Here is an 18,509-nt window from a genome sequence, read left to right on the forward strand (position 1 = left end):
CAGGTTCCTCTGTTGCCACGGTAGCTATGTTAGCCAACAGTCTTAGAACACAGGCTTCTAACAGTTGATGTTTAAAGCCACTTCGAAGAAGGGTCTGAAGGACTTCAGACAGCTCGTTTATGCCACTGGGTTTGGCAGCATCTCTTTGCGTGGGCAGCACGCAGAGCGCAGCAAGACTCATCTTCAATGTGAGTGAGTATGTGTGTGTGTGTGTGTGTGTGTGTGTGTGTGTGTGTGTGTATGCGGGTGCGTGCACGCGCGTAGGGGGTGGGGGGGATAGACATTGTGCCTGTGCTTCTCCCCACTTCCATGCCTGGCACATAAAGGAAAATACTGAATTTAGGTGCCATTGGATGATGAGGGAATGGGCATTGACACAGCCATACTTTCTAGAAAGAAATTTAGTAGCAAGTATCGTAAGACTTGTGAGCTTTGGTCCACTGATCCAACAAATAGGAATATGAAGACAGAGACACTCAGAGTTTGATAGATAAAAGGTACTGACTGACATTAATAAGACAATGTTAAGGACCCGTGAACATGTAACCTAATGGTCATTAATAAGTGATGGCTGAAGTAGCGTTAATAAGAAAAGGGTTAAGAACTACACAACAGTCATACATGGGTTTCTTGCTGGCTGTGCTATCATTTAATAATCTCTCTACTGATGTGACTCCAAATGTATATGGGTGTGTGTATGTATGTAAAATGTACATTCATACAAGTATGTGTGTGTGAAGAAAAAGGAAAGATTATAAGGAAATCCACCAAATTCTTCTAGGAATAGTACTCATTCTCATTTCCTCTGGATCGAGGCATCAGATTTTTATTTTCAACCTCACACTTTCCTGTATTTTTCAAATTTTGTTCAACTATCTTGAATAACAGGTAGCTCTTTCCACTAAAACAAGACAAAGTGTGAGAGGGAACAGGAGGAGACGCTCGGTACAGAGGGTTATTAGACACTGCAAATAGAAAGGCCTGCTCCTTCTGCCCTTGATTGGGGGTGGGGGGGGGGTGCAAACACAGGATGAGCTTCTGACAGAGCGCAAGAATTGCGAACGGAAAGAGGAGTGGGAATTATTGCTAAAGTGCATGATCTCTTCCCGATATCTTACGTCAAGGGTTTTTTTTCTCTTGAAGCTTCCAGATTGAGGCAGAACTGGGACTTGCGCACCACGAAAGACACATCGTACAGCAGCAACTGCGCTGACAAGGAAGACTTCTTTTTGGATTTTACAAATCCAAATCAAATATGAGCCTCTCTGGAGGCGATACCCCCTCTGAGGACACCATCGACTGGACGGACAGTAACTCCTCTGAAGGCTCGACTACAGACGTTTCTTCCTACTGCTTCTTCTTTCCTGTCCAAGAGTCATGGGTGACTGAAAGAAGCAGGCTGCCCATGGGAAGGCGAGAACAAATTTATGACAACTCAGAGCAGCTTTGTGAGCTGCCCATCGTCCAGGTCGTAGAGGATTATCTGGGCTCCCGCTACGAAGACTCACCAGCTACTCCAGATCCACATGGAGTCTACCAAAGGATGGTCAAGTACCCACAGGAGAGGGGATACCAGAATTTCTGGAAACTGGAAGGTCTAATGAGATACCTTGATGCATTTCTAGAGGATCTGAAAGGCGACGAAGATGATGACCAGGACAAACAGGATGACCATGACAAACACACCATGCCGATGCCGATGACGACAACAACGATGATGACAATAATGATGACGACGACGACGATGATGATCAAACCTTTTCTGATTCTGCTGTGGATGAGGATCTAGAGGCATCCACAAGTGCCTCTCCCCAGTTGGATCAGCTCACTTGTCAAGAACGTGATGCTCGTCAGGCCTGGCCCTGGTGGAAACTACCAGATACCGAAGACATCATCCCGCTTCCAGAGATCTCACCCAGGCGAGGAGATGAACTTATTGAGGTGAGCATGGAGCTCCTCGATTTCAGAGCAAGGGATAGGCCCAGTGGGGGTGCCAGGTTGGATGGATAGCACGGACTCACTTATTCTACCTGCTGTGAAGCAGAGGTAGAACCCAGTCCACATAGAGATGGGCAATGACAGATGGACGGCAGCAAGGGAAAGAGCTGGGGAAGGAGGTATAAGGAAAATGACAAGGAGCACTGAGAGAACACAAGGGAGGGGGAGGAACAAAGAGGAGGACTAATGATAATATTTACAAAACAAAAGTGTGTGTGTATATGTGTGTCTGTCTGACTGTCTCATGATTAATGAGTACTTAAAAGGTTACAGTTACAGTTGGGCTAAATGGGTAAGTGAAAACAAGAAATGGATTTCCCTAAATGAACACATACTGACTTCACTGCTGCTGACATTACACGTTTCTAACTCATCCTCCTTCTCTTGCCAGATGATAAGCCAGGAGAGAGACACTGAAGACACCCGCTCAGTCTCCTCAGGGCAGTCAACGGAGGGGTCCCACTCAGGGACCACATCTTGTCTGAATGTCCGATCCATTGTCCGATGGTTCAGAAAGCGGATGGTCTCCTGCCTGCGGCGGAGAAGGCGCCCTGACGTAGCCTACAAGGACCCTGGTGTGCTTGAACCAAAGAAGCACTGCTTCCTTAGAGGCCAGAGAATTCAACCTCAGCAAACCCCCCAACCCAGTTAGGAAACCCTATATATACTCAGAATTTCAAATGTTTTGACAATCCCTATTCAAATAGTCCCCATAGTTTTAAGGCTTCCCCCCCACCCTCAATAAAAAAAATGTTGTAGTTATTCACATTGTTTCCCCAATAAAAAATGTTGCTGTTATTCACGGTTTTTTCCCCCAATAAAAAATGTTGCTGTTATTCACATCTTTCTCCTCTTCCATCATAAAATGTGGGCCCAGGTTCAAATCACATATGTAGTCTAGAGAGTGGTGTGCATTCTCAGAACCGCTCAGGTGGCGGTATGATTCCTAAACAAAAGGCATTCTGTTTCTCTCCCCCAACATCCCATCTTACTGTATTTGCCCTCGTCTCATCTGTGTTATTATCTCATGCATTGTATCTTCTCTTATCATCAACTCATCTCCCCACTGCCAAAGGCAGCAGGACACCTGTCAGACTCCCACATGGCAGGATGGATTTGGTGGAACTACTGGGTCTAGATCAAGTGGCAGCGGACAGGGAGGCACAGGGGAAGCTCATTCCAATTGATAGTGTTTTGGACACTCAGAAAGCAGTTCTGATGATCGTGGGGAACCAGACTTATTCTATTATGTCATTTTAACACGTTCTGGCATGTTGGTTGGTTCTTGCAAGGTGGCTGGCCTAAATGGCCCACAGAGCAGGAAGGTGACGGCTGGGAATGCTGATTAACCACTCGAAAGCTTGGCTATCTTCATTCACGAGACGAGAGAGATGGTACCACAGACTTCATACAGTTGTTGGGAGAGTGAATGAGACAAAGCAAGCACTCCATACATACTCTTTCTTGCTGGTGGCAGAGGTCACGTTCCTAATCAAGACTAGTCTCTCCACTAGTCTTGATTCTCTCTCCAAGAGAGATCTGGAGTGAACTCTCACTGAGCCATTTTTATTTTTCTCACTGCAGTCATTTTACCACAGGTTTGTTCCCAACCGCCCCCCACCCCCCAGCAGACCTTGATTTAGCCAAGTCCTCTCTCAACCCACTGCAAGGTTCTCTCTGAAATTCCTTTGCAAGCGTCTTGAAAATTGTCCCCACGGGTCAACTTCTTGGAGGAAGCCTGGACTCCATCTGCTTGCTGACTCTCCCTGTGTTACCAATGCACATCCTCTGCCTCGCTCACCACAGGTTCCCTCAAAGGTCGCCCTCTTCCAGCTTGGACTACCAGCCTGTGAGACACCTTCACTGTTCATTGGAAAAGCCCGTGAGCGTTTAGTCTCAAAGGCCTTTCTTTCCTCGACTTCAACTTCCTTAGCTCCTCCCTCCCTTCCTCCCTTACTGGCACAGACACTGAGCACAAGGGAATGCTACATAACTCGCCAGCTTAACATACCCCATAAATAGATGGATAGATGGATAGATGGATAGATAGATAGATGGATAGATAGATAGATAGATAGATAGATAGATAGATAGATAGATAGATAAATGTCCGTATCTTTGGGTTAATATTGATTTTTTGAAAAATGAGTTAAAACCATGTAAGCACGGGACTATAAACGGCGGTGGGTCAGAGTAGTCTGTAGTAGAAAAGAATAATGCAGCATGGGAACACTGATTTTCAACGTCTGGAAGAGATCAAAGGACGGGGCCCTTCCGCAAATACTGTCCATGCTCAAGGTCACAGACGAGTCTCTTTCCAGCCACACTTCTCACTTCTCCACCTCTCTGAGAACGCCAACCCATTTCACTGGCTCACTCAAACACCCTCCTCGCCTTCTGCTGGCTCCCTGACTTCACCAACATCTGGAGTCCAAAACACTCTGCAAAGAAGACACCATTATCTCTATTTCATAGATGAAGCAAGGCTGGGTTAAAAACGTACTTACTGCTGCTAGAAGTGGCAGGATACAGGGCCAGGAACTTGACGGGCACTCATCGGGTGGGTACACAGTGGTGGCCACTTCTTTTCAACTGTTTTTAAACAATGCAGAAAATATTCTAGAAGGGACATGGATGAGTTCAAAAGGTTGCCTGGATTTGGTGTTGCAAGAGTCGCCATGAGACTCAGTAAGGAGTATGCTGACCCTGAACTTCAGAAATGAAAGAAGAAAGGCTATCTATAACTGTGTATGTCTGGCAAAAGTTGAAATGACTGGCATTTAATTCTCACCTAGGTAATAATAAAGGAACTGGCTCCACCCCGCAACAGCCTGGCCATAGAACCTGAGGAATTCAACCAAAGCTAAAAAGAGGTTCATGCCAGCAATGCCTAGGAGAAATAGTTGGTTTACAGAATGAATGGCTGAGGGCTGGGGCCCTAGTTCAGTGGTAGAGCGCCTGCCTCACATGGGTGAGGCACTGGGTTCAATCCTCAGCGCCACATAAAAATAAATTTTAAAATGATATGTGTTCATTTACAACTTACACACACACACACACACACACACACACACACACACACACCAAACAAACAAACAAACCAAAAAACCCGAATGGTTGAAAGACCTTCTGTACATAGACAGTATTTAAAAAGACATCAACATGACCACTGGTGATTCAAGATAGTAGTTAGCACATGAATGACCGATCAAAACCGCACACATACTCTAGCTATTGTGAACTGAGCTGCTATAAACATTGATGTGACTGCATCACTATACTATGCAGATTTTAAGTCCTGGGGTATAAACCAAGGAGTGAAATAGCTGAGTCAAATAATGGTTCCGTTCCCAATTTTCTGAGGAATCAACCTAGGTGTTCCTCAATAAATCAATGGATCAAGAAAATGTGGTATATGTACTCAATGGTATCTTACTCGCCTTGAAAGAAGAGTAAAATTATGGCATTTGCCAGTAAATGGTTATAGTTGGAGAATATCATATTAAGCAAAATGAGCCAATCCCACAAAACTAAAGGCCAAATCTTTTCTATAATATGTGGCTACTAATTCACAACAAGGCAGGGGGTATGGGCCCACTGGGAAAAAATAGTGTTCCCTTAGATTAGGTAGAGGGAAGTGATGGGAGGGAAGGGGAGCGGATGTGAGGAAAGGAAAGATAGTAGAATGAGACAGACCTTATTACTGTATGCATATGTGACTGCATGACCAATATGATTCTGCAACATGTACACCCAGAAAAATGAGAAATTACATCCCATCTACGTATGCTCTATCAATGTGCATGAATGCATTCTAATGTCATGTACAGCTAACTGAAACAAATTCAAAAATTAAAAAAAATACACATACGTACAGAAAATAAAATGAATTGCAAGCAGTATGTTCACACACACTTCCTCCCCCCGTCGCCCGTGAACACCAGACTGATGTCCTTTATCATAAGATCTGCTACAAATGATTTTCCTCCAATAGAGTGGTTCTCACAAAGAGATGTGAGTATTGTAGGGACGATCCCACTACTGTGGGGACTGAAAATGAGATGCTATCCTGCTCTGCTCTCTGAAATTGTCAAACTGGTACCCTCAGACCACTAAGTTCTGGAGGGCTGGCATACAGCATGGTGGCCATGCTTACAAACATCATACACTATCATCTCGCTAAGAGAATAGACCATAAGTGTTCGCACCATGCACAAAGGGTTGCACATCCAAAACGCAACTTTGCAAGGCGTTGCATGGGGTAATTACCTTGACTGTGTTGAATACTGCACCGGGATGTCCAGGGGCCAGGTGGCAAAGGGATGACAAAGGGGCCAGACTGCCTCACTGAGGAGCTGTGAGTCAGTCAAGATCCATTTCATTCTGTGATGCCATCAGCAAGGAAAGTGCGCGGGACAGTGGTCAAACAACCAGCAGCCCATGGCGTAGATCCAGAGAAGAGGGCTGACAGCCTTGGTGTGCCCCAGTAAAAGAAAAACTCTGCTTCTACAAGGACTAGAACACCTCGCGGTACTGAAGCTGCTGTCAAGACACATAGCATGTGGGCACAAGGGAACAAGGACATCTAACACAGAGAATAGGTGGACATAAATGGTATAAACACACATGACTTTGACTTCAGGAATATGGCAGAAGCCCTACTTGGATATATCTGAAGGAGCAGGATCCCTCCACTGTGCACCCCTCCATGCATTTCACACCCACTGTCGCTATCTTCCCTCTGACATGAAGGGATGATATGCTTCTCTGACTACAACACACCTTCCCATGCTGGCCCTTATAGTCACCTCCACAGGACAAGCTCGGCATCCCATTTGGAACTTCTTCCCTCTCTATTGATTCCTAAACTCCGCTTCATTTGGGGGAGGCGGTGGGGACACTCATTCTCTACAGCTTCCTCCTCCCCTCTCTCTCACCCTGACATTCCTCAACAGCCCATTTACTATTTCCACTTGTTTTCCTCCATTGGTCCTTCAAGCCTCTGCAGTCTGGCTCCTGCTCTAAGAATCCTTTCTTTCTACTTCCACTAGGTCAACCATGGATGTGCAGACAGTCAAACTGATGGAAGTTGTCTTTTAAAGCATGTCCGACCCTCCAATATATCTTGAGTACCTCAGGAAGGTACATGATAACTGAATACCACAATCCTTACAGACTGAGAGAACAAAATCCAGGCTGCTTGGCAGTGGGGGAAGGCCTTCATTTCCTCACTGACACCCACCCACATACCACACTGCACATCATTTCCGCATACAGGAGGTCGTTTCTCATCTTCTCACCCTTGCTTGACCTGTGGCCTGTCCCCACATCCCTACCTCTGTTTCACCTCAGTAACTTACATAATGGCAGAAATTCTTGTGTCAGAAACCATCTGCCCTTGGATGTCTTTCTGGTACTCCTATCATATTCCCAACAAGGCTATATGATATAACCTCATTTTTGCCTGAAATTACTTTTACATTTTTTGTCAAATATACCACCCTGTTTTATAATAGGCTTTTGCTATCCATTTCACCAAACAGGCTCTCAATTCGTTAGAGGAGCCATCTTAGAAAAGCACATTTCCGGAAGGAAGTGATACACCCACACATTCCTCCTGTCTCTTAGAGAGGGACCCTCTTCAGCCCTTCACAGTATGTGTACAAAATATTTGGAAGGAAAAGTGTTATTGTTTGCATATGAGATGACTTCTAAAAGCTCCTGTTAATGCAAGGGAATTAAGTAGTTAGTAGATTAGAGAATGAGAGTACAACCTTATTAATCCACTCTACTTTGAATGTAGTAACTGAGTGGTAACTCTTGGCAATTGGTACAAGGGTGGGTGACATGGTTTTCTTGTGGCTTGCCTGGCAAGGGTTGTGTTTTCTGTAGTCCCTTCCTACTCTCTGATTCCTGACACCACCATCAGCTGAGTAACTCTCTGCCACTGGCCCTTCCCACATGATATGCTGCCTTGCTTTGAGCCCAGAGTTATGAGTCTACCATCTATGCACTCAGACCTGTGAACCCTTAAACCACAAATAAACGTTCCCTTCTCTAAGTTGTTCTTCTTGGGCATTTTGGTCACAGAAATGCAACAGGTGACTGAAATAGAAATGGATACCGAGAAGTGAGGTTATTGCTGTGACTATCCTGACCATGTGGTTCAAAATCCTTTGGAAATGGATTGCAGAAGCAATTCTAACAAGGCTAGAGATGCAATCCTTAGAAGGTTGTGAATAGAGTCCAATAGGTGAGACTAGCTCAGTATACCAGAAAGCAAATAAGAATGAGGATGTGCTCATGAGATTTCAGAGACAAATGAGAACTTGACTCACAATTGTACTAGGGTCATTCTTGTTATATTCAGGCAAAGAGCTTGGCTATATTTTACCCATGTCCTAAGAATTGTGTGATGCTAAATTTAAAAGTAATGAACTAATTAATCTGGCAGAGGAAATTTCAAGGGACTACAACATTTGGTTGGTGGCATGGATATTGCAGGAAGCTTTTAACCAGGATTACCGTGAGAATCAGGAATAGAAGCACAACTAAAGGAGTTTAAAAACTGGCATTTGGCCACAAAAGTGCAAGTAAAGCTGGGATGAAAGAGGTGTGCTTGTTTAAGAGATAACGTCCCTTAAAGGGATGCTAACTACTGTGCACACAGAAGATAAGAGAGATACCTGGATGGCATTTCAGGAACTAAATCCCCTACAGAATGTAGGGTATAAAAGTTGAAACACTTTTCAGAATACATCATGGGGGACCTGCTTACACGGGGGGGTCTAGGAAGTCATTTCACCATGTTAGAGCCAAACATGCACTCAGGCCACTGTAGTTGTCATCCCAGGGGCCCTAGGCATTGCATGAGCTGGAGGCAGACCTTGGCATCATCCACATGGTGCTGGTTCTACTGATGCAGGAGTCTCAAGATATGGTAATGGATGCTTCCACCAAGATTTCGGAAGGCATGGGAGAACAGGAAAAGAGGGGCAGGTCCTATCCCTCAGGCTGTCCCTGAGAGTTCAACTTATACAGCTGTAAAGGCGAAGCCAAATTTTGAATGGACATTCCAGGAACTAAGAGATTACAAGAACCAAGAGATGCCACTAACATGGACTGTGTACAAGAAAACCTGAGGGCTACAGCTAAAAAATACCTATGTGTGCTGCAACCAGCAACGCTGAAGGGGCAGATCTGTGGAAGTCATTTGGAAACAATGTCTCCCAGCCATGTGTCCTAGATGCTATATGCTGAGCTAGAGAATCTTTTTTGCCCAATAAGTTTTCAGTCTTGTTTTGGCCCTAAACCTTCTTTTGGGGTTCCTCATCCTTCCTTTTCGAATGTTTATTATGTGCCACTGTAATGATATATAAAACTTGGGTTTTTTACTTTTACAGGGGCTTATAGCCAAAACTTTGCCTTGAGTCTCAGAAAAGCCTTTGGACTTGAATTGGACTTTAGGGCCATGCCAGAGCTGTTGAGACTATAGGATCTAAAAGCACTTTGCATTGTGAGACTGGAAATGAGCTACATGAGGCTAGGATCAGAATGTTATGGTTTGGGTACTAGATTTCCTTCAGAAACTCCTATTAATGTAAGAATATTCAGAGGTGAAAGAAGTCGATTATGAGAGCTGTAACCTAATCAGTCCATGCTGATTTGAATAGACTAACTGAATGGGAACTGTAGTCAGGTGGGACAAGACTGGAGGAAATAGGTAAATGGGGGCATGGCCTGGAAAGTTGCTCTTCCGACAGCCCCTTTCTGTCTCTCTCTCTGCCACCACTTGAGCAGCTTTCCTACCATAGGCTCTTCCCCCCCTATAATGTGCTGCCTCGCTGTGAGTACACAGCAATGTAGTTGGCCAGTGAACTGAGACCTCTGAAAACATGAGGCCCAAAAAGCTTTTTCTCTTCTATGTTGTTCTTGTTATTGTTGTGTATTTTGGTCATAGCAACACAAAAACTGACTAAAAGTGGATGGGTACTTAGCTTTTTTATTCCCTTTTTCTCCTTCCACACTTAATGGCTCTAATTTGGTTCCTCTGTTGCCACGGTAGCCAACAGTCTCAGAACACAAACTTCTGACAGTTGGACATTTTAGCCACCACAACGAGGGATCTGAAGGACTTCTCATATATTGTTTATGACTAAGGAGTTGGCAGCATCTTTTTTGTGGGGGTGGCTATCAAAGGTGGTCGTATCAGAGTCTGCAACATGTATGTATTCTCTTCCACACTTATTTGCTGGGGCATCATGAAAAATGCTGGACTAAAGATACCATCAGATGATGGGAGGATGGGTATTGAAATAGTTATACTCTTTCTGGAAAGTAATTTAGTATCAACTACCATAAGAATTTAATGTGTTTGTGATCTTTGGTCCAATGATCCAACCATTAGGACTATAAAGAAAGAGATAATTATGAATGAGAGGATTTACTGTCATGAATAAGACTACTGTTAATAGTCTTAATAATATAAGGGTCATTGATCACCTAACCTAATGATCATTAATAGTTAATTATCTAAGACTCACTAATGAGAAACTAGTTAAGAATTACAGAATAGGCACGAATGTATTTCTTACAAGCTATGACACAAAATTTAATCTCAGTTTATCTTGATGTGTCATCTATAAATATATGTATGAATATATATGCAATATACATTTATGTACATTGAGAGAAAAGGAAAAGTGATAAGGAAAACCATAAAACTCTTTTACTGAAGGTTATTGTAATTAAGGATGGTAGTTTACATCCTCCCACTTTTCTGTATTTTTCAAATTTTATACAACTACATGATAGGAAAACAACAACAAAAAGAAACTACCTGTTTGTTTGGTTTGTTGATTGGTTTTGGAACCCAGGGGCATTCAGCCACATCCCTGGACCTTTTTTCTATTTTTAATTTTGAGACAGGCTCAGTGTCTCAGTTGCTCAGGCTGGCTTTAAATTTTCAATCTTCCAGCATCAGCCTCCCAAGCAGCTAGGATCACAGGTGTACGTCACCATGCCCAGCATGACAGGCAGTTCTTTCCATCTCAGGAAGACAAAGGATGAGATGTAGCTGGTAGAGATGTTTAGTACAAAGAGCTAGTTTACAATAAAATACGTTTCAAAAGAAAAGCTTTAAAATTGCCCTTGACTGAAGAGTGCAAACAAAGGATGTTCTTTTGCCTGTGGGATAGTTCTAAATGGAAAAATCAATGGGAATTGTTGCTAAAGTATTTTCCAGTATCATCTAAAGTGTTTTTCTTTTGAAGTTCTCTGAGTTCTGGGAGATCTGTTTGAGCCCTTGGCCTCTATGGAAGACTCATCCTCCAATAGCAACTGCACTGATGAAGAGGACTGCATTTCTGAATCTGAATCCAACCTGAGCCTCTCTGTAGGCTATTTCCCCTATGAGGACAGTATTGCCTATGAAGACACAACCTCCTGTGAAGACTTGACTTCCGAAGGTTTTTCCTGCCACTTTCTCCCTCCCATCCAAGGGACATGGGGGATCAAAAGTTTAAGGAAGCCTATTGGGATAAGAGATCAAATTCAGGACAACCCAGAGATATTTTCCAAACTAACCATCTCACTGGCCTGGGATGTTGATATGGGCTCTGATCATCAAGACTCACTATCTAATTTAGATCTAAATGGAGACAACCAGTGGATAGGAAAGTGGCCACAGGAGAGGACAAAACTGACTCTCTGCAAACTGGACAATCTAATGCAAAAGCTTAAGGCATTTCTAGAAAATCAGAAAGAAGACACAGATGATGACTCTGTGCTCTCTCAATCTACTCAGGAGGAAGATCTCCAACCTTCCAGCTACTTCCCTCTCAATATGTATCAGGTCAGTCAATAAGAATATTAAACTTGTCAGGCCTTGCCTGAGGGTAAACCATCAGAAAATGAAAATGTCAAATCAATTTCTAGAAATGCTACCCAGGCTTGAGAAAGTTGAACTTATTGAAGTGAGCAGAGAGCTGCCTCACTGCAGAGCAAGTGATAGACCCAGTGGGGGTACCAGGTTGGACAGCATGGAGTCATTCTACCTGCTAGGAAGCAGTTGTGACCCCAGGGTCTAAGGAGATGAAGAATGAGAGAAGAGTAACAAGGAAGGAGCTGGGGAGGATATGTAAGGGAAATGCCAAGAAGCACTGAGGGAGATGAGAAGAAAGGAAGAAAGAGAAGGGCTGATATTTATGAAACAAACAAAAAACTGTGTGTGTGTTTAATTATTAAGGAGTACTGAAAACTGCATTTACAGTTGGCATTGTCTTCATTTAAAAAATTAGATTTCCATAAATGAGTAAATATTGACTCCACTGCTGCTGGTTACATGTATCTAACTCATGTGTGTTCTCTTGACAGATGATAAGCGAGGTGTATGGCACTGCAAAGACTCCCTCAGTCTCAGCAGGGCAGCCAAAGGAGACTGACACATCTTCCATCACAGAAACAACATCCTGTCTGAACTTCCGGTCCATCTTTCACTGGCTCAGGACACGGCTCTTCTCTTCCCTACCTGGGAGAATGCACCCTGAAAGGTCAACCAAGAGCCCCAGTCTGCTGAAGCCAAAGAAAAGATATTTCCTTAGAGGGAAGAAAATCAAACCTCAAGAATCCCTTGAATCGCTACAACCTATAACCCCAGATTTTTAAAATTTTGACCCTATTGAATAGTCCCCAAAGTTTTATGTTTTACCAATAAACAAAATAAATATTATCCACATCATCCTCTACTTCATCATAACATATGGGCCTAGGCTAACAGTGCATATGTTGGGAGCTAGGGTTGTGGCTCAGTGGTAGAGTGCTTGCCTAGCATGTGTGAGGCACTGCGTTCGATTCTCAGCATGGCACACAAATAAAATGAAGGTCCATTGACAAACAAAAAATTTAAAAAAAAAAAAAGGTGCATATGTTGTCTAGAAAACTGAAATTCATTCTCAGGATATTTTGGGTGTCATTATGCTTCCTAAACAGAAGGCATAATTTTTCTCTCTCCCACCATCCTTTCATACTATATTTGCCCCCATTTTTATCTATTTATTATTTCATACATTTTATCCTCTTTTTATCATTAACTCATTTTCCCACTGCCACAACGCAGCAGGACACCTATCAGATTCCCACATGGCAGGATGGTTTTAGAGGAACTTCTGATTCTTGAGCAAGTGGCAGTGGGCAGCAAGTCACTAGGGAATCAACAGTGTTTCAGATTCTCAAAAAGCACTTGTGTGCCAGGCATGGTGGCACATGCCTGGAATCCCAGAGGCTCTGGAGGCTGAAGCAGGAGGATCATGAGTTCAAATCCAGCCTCAGAAATGGCAAATACAAAATAAGGCTGGGGAATGTGGCTCAGTGGTCGAGTGCCCCTGAGTTCAATCTCCGGTAACCTCCCCCAGCCCCCCCCCCCCAAAAAAAAAGCAGTTGTGATGTTCCTAGAGCACCAGACTGGTTCTAGCATGTTGGTCAGTTCTAGCAAGTTGGCTGGCATAAGTGGCCTACATAAGAAGAGAAAGATGAGGGCTGGGAATGCTTCTTAACCACCCTAAGCCTGCCTTTCTTCATTCTTGAGGCAGATGGGGCCACAGACTTCACAGGGTTCTTTGGAGAACGAATCAGACAAAGCAGGCACTTCATATATGCTGTTGGTGGTGGTGGTGGTCATGTGCCTGAGGATCTCTCCATTAGTCTTGATTTAAGGAGTATCTAAGGGAGAGATTTGGAGTCAACTCTCCTTAAGCTATTTTTCTCATTGAAGCCATTTTACCAAGGTTAGGTTTCTTTCAGCAGAACTTGATTTAACCAAGTATTCCCTCAATCCATTGTGAGGTTGTCTCTGAAATCCCTTTGCAAGTGTCATTAAAATTCCCTCTACCAGTCAACTTCTTTTAGGAAGCTTGACTCATTCTTCTGATTCTTCCTGTGTTGCCAATTCACCATCATCTTCCTCACTCACCATAGGTTCCCCCAAAGGTCCTCCTCCTCCAGCTTCTATTACCACCCTGTGGGACCTTCAGAGTTCAAGTGAAAAGCATATGAGTGTTTATTCTCAAAGGCCTGCCTTCCTTTCCTCAATCCCAACCTCTCATTTCCTTCCTTCCTCCTTTCCCCAAACATTGAGCACATAGAAATGTCTGAAGCCCTACTACCTTAACATACCAAAAAAGATGCCTAGATCTTTGGGCTCAAAGAGCTCTTTATTTAAGAGTTAAAGCCACGTAAACATATGACCATAAATGGTTGTATGTGAGAGTAGTCTGTAGGAGGCATACAGAGGATGCTGAAGGAAGAAATTCAGTACAGGAAAGGTGAATTTCAAGTTTTTCATACATGAGGCTCCCTAAGGTAGCAATATGGTAGTTAGAGGTAGAGGACTTTATGCTGCCAAATACATGGGAGTGGAGGTGAGATCATGTCTGGCTAATCACACATGTGAGAGACGTGTGGCTGATATGGCCCAGGAAAGACAACAGAAAGGGGATGAAAAAGATCAAAGAATAGGGCCCTTTGACCAATACAGTGCCTGCCCAAGGTCACACAAGTCTCTTCAAAGCCAGATTTGTCTTTTCCCCACCTATCTGAGAACTCTATCCCATTTCACTAGATCACTTCAATATACTCCTCCCCTTCTGTCTTCTTGCTCTTTTACTTCACCAACACCTGCAGCTCCATCACCACACTTGTCCCTAATATTCATCCTTTCTGTGTGCCTCATTCCCAAAGTGTGGCGTGTCACTACCTCTAGTCACATGTACAATGCCTGCCCTTCTCTTCTTCCACATCTGCTTTTAATCTCTACTCACCCAATTCCCCTAGAGGACACTCTCGCTTCTCATAGACCATCACACAAAATTACTGAGATTTCCTTCTCTTTTCCCAGACTGCCTGGGCAATTCATCGTTCAAGTACTTGATCTAGGGTTACTGTAGACCAACAGTGGTCATTCTAGGTAAAGCTGGCTATATGCCCTTTCTTCTGGTCCCCACAGCATGACTTGTACTTTCCAGGTCTCCTATAAATCTATTTTACCTAAAGACTGAAATCCAAACACTGTGCCTAGTCCACAGTAATCTGTCTCTCTGGCTCTATGTAATTCTTCAAAATGCTTTCAATACATCCTACAGCTCTCAATTTTTTTTAAACAATTCTTTATAAGTGAAACACAACAAATTTAAATTGAGTTGCTTTTCCTTACATCAAAAGTGACTGATATCTAGGGTTAAGAGTAATGAGGAGAAAGGCTGAAGCAAGAGTTCAAAGCCAGCCTCAGCAGATTAGCGAGGGACTTGGCAACTTAGCAACACTAAATAAAATATTTAAAAAGTGCTGGGGATGTGGTTCAGGAGGCTGAGACAGGTGGATCTCGAGTTCAAAGCCAGTCTCAGCAAAAGTGAGGTGCTAAGCAACTTAGGGAGATTCTGTCTCTAAATAAAAAACAAAATAGGTCTGGAGATGTGGTTCATTGGTGGAGTGCCCCAGGGTTCAATCGCTGGTACAAAAAAAAAAAAAAGAAAGAAAAAGAAAAGAGAAAATGGCCATCAGAAGAAGATCAAATGATAGGATGAACTGCAGATTGAGAAGCCTATTGAGAACAAATGAATTTAAAACCTCATTTGCAAATTTAACAAATACACATATTCAACAAATACGCATGGAACTGTTACAGTGCTTTTCAATACGATAATAGGTCTAAAAGAAAGATGGAGTCTCCTGACCTCAGAGATCCTGCAACCAGAGTTTTGTTATTATTTTAGCTCTTTCTCTAGTAATTAAGTCAAGCTCTAAAAAAATTCAACCAAAATGAATCACTTTAAAACCGTCCAAACCAGTTACAGTGATATATGACTGTAATTCCAGCTCCTCCGGAGGCTAAGGCAGGAGGATCACAAGTTCAAAGCCAACCTCAGCACCTTGTGAGACCCTGTCTCAAAAAAATAAAAAATGAGAAAGGATGGAGATATGACTCAAAGAGTGTCCAAAGTAAAAACTAAGTCATGTATAGATAGGTTAATACTGCATGATCTTAATGTGGAAGCTAAAATATGCTGATCTCCCAAAAGAAGAAACTAGAAGAGTGATTGATTAGTAGAGGAGTAGGAAGGGTAGGAGAAGGAAGGATAGAGGGAGGTTGTATAATCAGTATCAAAATACAGTCAGGAGGAAGGAGTTCTCTTGTCCTATAGCAGAGCAAGGTGACTATAGCTTACAAAAATTACATATTTTTATAAATTATATCTATTTTATATAATTTACATATATATTACATATATTATATATATTATATGTAAATTATGTATTTTACAAAAATTATATGTGATATATATTATATAAAAAATATATATTAGTTGTAGTTGGACACAATATGTTTATTTGTTTATTTGTTTGTTTATTTATTTTTATGTGGTGCTGAGAATTGAACCTAGCGCCTTGCACATACTACGCGAGTGCTCTACCGCTGAGCTACAACCCCAACCCTCATTATATATTTTATAAAGAACAAGAACAAACAATGAAGAACTAGAATAGATGAGAGGACGTTGATGGTTCCCAAAACAAAACAAAACAAAATGATGTTTAAGGAGATGTAAATGCTAATTATCCTGACTTGAGCATTACTCATTATTTATATATGTATCAAATTACCACACTGTACCCCTTAATATGTATAATTATTATGTAATGTCAGTTAAAAATAACTGAGAGCCAAGCAAAGTTTCACACACCTCTTAATCCCAGCAGCTCCCGAGGCAGAGGCAGGAGGATCCTGAGTTCAAAGCCAACCTCAGCAAAGCAAGGTGCTAAGCAACTGTTAGACCCTGTCTCTAATACAAAAAAATAAAAAATAATTGGGCTGGGGATGTGGCTCAGTGGTTGAGTGCCCTTGAGTTCAATCCCTGGTATGTATGGATGGATGGATGGATGGATGGATGGATGGATAGATAGATAGATATGAGATAGATAGATAAACGAAATAGGAGCTGGACATGGTTGCACACGCCTGTAATCCCAGTGGCTCAGGAGGCTGAGACAGGTGGATCGCGAGTTCAAAGCCAGTATCAGCAAAAGCGAGGTGCTAAGCAACTTAGGGAGATCCTGTCTCTAAATAAAATACAAAATAGGTCTGGAGATGTGGCTCAGTAGTGGAGTGCCCCTGAGTTCAATCCTAGGTACAAAAAAAAAAAAAAAAAAGGACTAGGGACATGTCTCACTGGTTAAGAGCCCCAGGGTTTAATCCCCTGTACCAAAATAATAATGATGATAATAATTTCAAGAAGATTTCATACATTTAATAAGAAGTCCCGTTCTTCAGTAAGACTTTTTACATATTTGTGTTTATTTTTCCATGTTGTATAAACCTGACAGGTATGAACCTGTCCCTATGATTTAACCTTTATTATAAAGTAAGGCTTAACAAAATATTTTAAAATATGAAACATTTCAGTACCTCCTTATTCATTTTAGTGTCAGATATATTATGAAGCTGAGTTGTGTGTCAAACAAAGTCCTGTGCTTGGTGTCACACACATGGGGTGGGGGCTGCAGCTGGAGGAGGCCAGTGCAAGTGTCAAAAAGACTGAGAGCAAATTGGAAGTGATCACTAAAAAAGAACTGCTTCGCCATAATTTTCAGACTCTCAAGAATGATGTAATTGCCAAGGACATGCTAATCAAATTAACCAATAAATTCTGGGATTCACTATCTCATGAGTAAAAAGTAAAATCATTCCTTCAAGTGAGAAGCTCAACCCTGAAGACCATCAGCTCAGCTGCTTGAATTAGCTGGGTATTAACTTCAATATTCATAGTCTAGAATCCATAATGACACTATAATATGCCAGAATGAGCAAGGGAATTTATCAATCAAATGTAGCGGGTATTGAGAATTGGTATGGCTAATATAAATACATCATAATCTACCTATGTCATGCAGATTTTTGCTTGGCAGAATCCCAGAGAAGAAAATGTAGCATTGAATCATATCTGCAAAATAGGTGCAAAATCTTTTTTCCAGACTTTAACAGATATGTGAATACATGGCTCAAGAATATGCACAGGATCTAATCTATACGGACACAAGAACTTCTAAAATCCTCTTTCAGAATAATGGAAAGAAAAATAAAGCAAATTATAAATTCACTCCTAGAAAGTGCTAAGAGCTTTACTTTGAGATTAAAGAACAGTTTTGTTTACTTAGGAGGAACTGTTGTTTCAAAAATAAAAGTCTTGAGTTGGGTATGTAACTAGTGGTAGAGCACTTTGCCTAGCATGAATGAGGCCCTGGGTTAGATCCCAGCACCACAAAAACAAGAAACAAAATATAAGTCTTCTCATTGTAAAAAAGCAAGTAAAGGAACTTTATAGCATGCAGGATAGTCTCTAATTTCAAGCTGAATGTGTAGGTTTTATACAGCATTGCCTGGAATCAATCTTTTCTACTATCCCCTAATACCCCAACAAATATAGTACAATGCTTTGCTTTCAAAGGTGAAAGAAAATCCT

At 42.2% G+C, this 18,509-nt stretch overlaps 2 protein-coding genes across 13 annotated transcripts in view; one reads left to right on the forward strand and one right to left on the reverse strand.

Moving 5' to 3' along the window:
• The window catches only part of Ppfibp1 (PPFIB scaffold protein 1), a 208,844-nt gene that overhangs the window by 108,785 nt on the left and 81,550 nt on the right, over nucleotides 1–18,509 (reverse strand). The gene's annotated exons all lie outside the window — the stretch shown is intronic.
• LOC113185280 (uncharacterized protein C12orf71 homolog) lies at nucleotides 11,312–11,863 on the forward strand. The gene has a single exon (XM_026392364.2). The coding sequence runs from the start codon at nucleotides 11,312–11,314 to the stop codon at nucleotides 11,861–11,863; it is 552 nt and encodes a 183-aa protein (XP_026248149.1).

The sequence above is a fragment of the Urocitellus parryii genome, chromosome 5, assembly GCF_045843805.1.
Source record: "Urocitellus parryii isolate mUroPar1 chromosome 5, mUroPar1.hap1, whole genome shotgun sequence".
NCBI lineage: Eukaryota > Metazoa > Chordata > Mammalia > Rodentia > Sciuridae > Urocitellus > Urocitellus parryii.

Coding starts and splice junctions, on each gene's coding strand:
- LOC113185280 (XM_026392364.2), top strand. CDS start 11,312: ATGGAAGACTCATCCTCCAATAGCAACTGCACTGATGAAGAGGACTGC.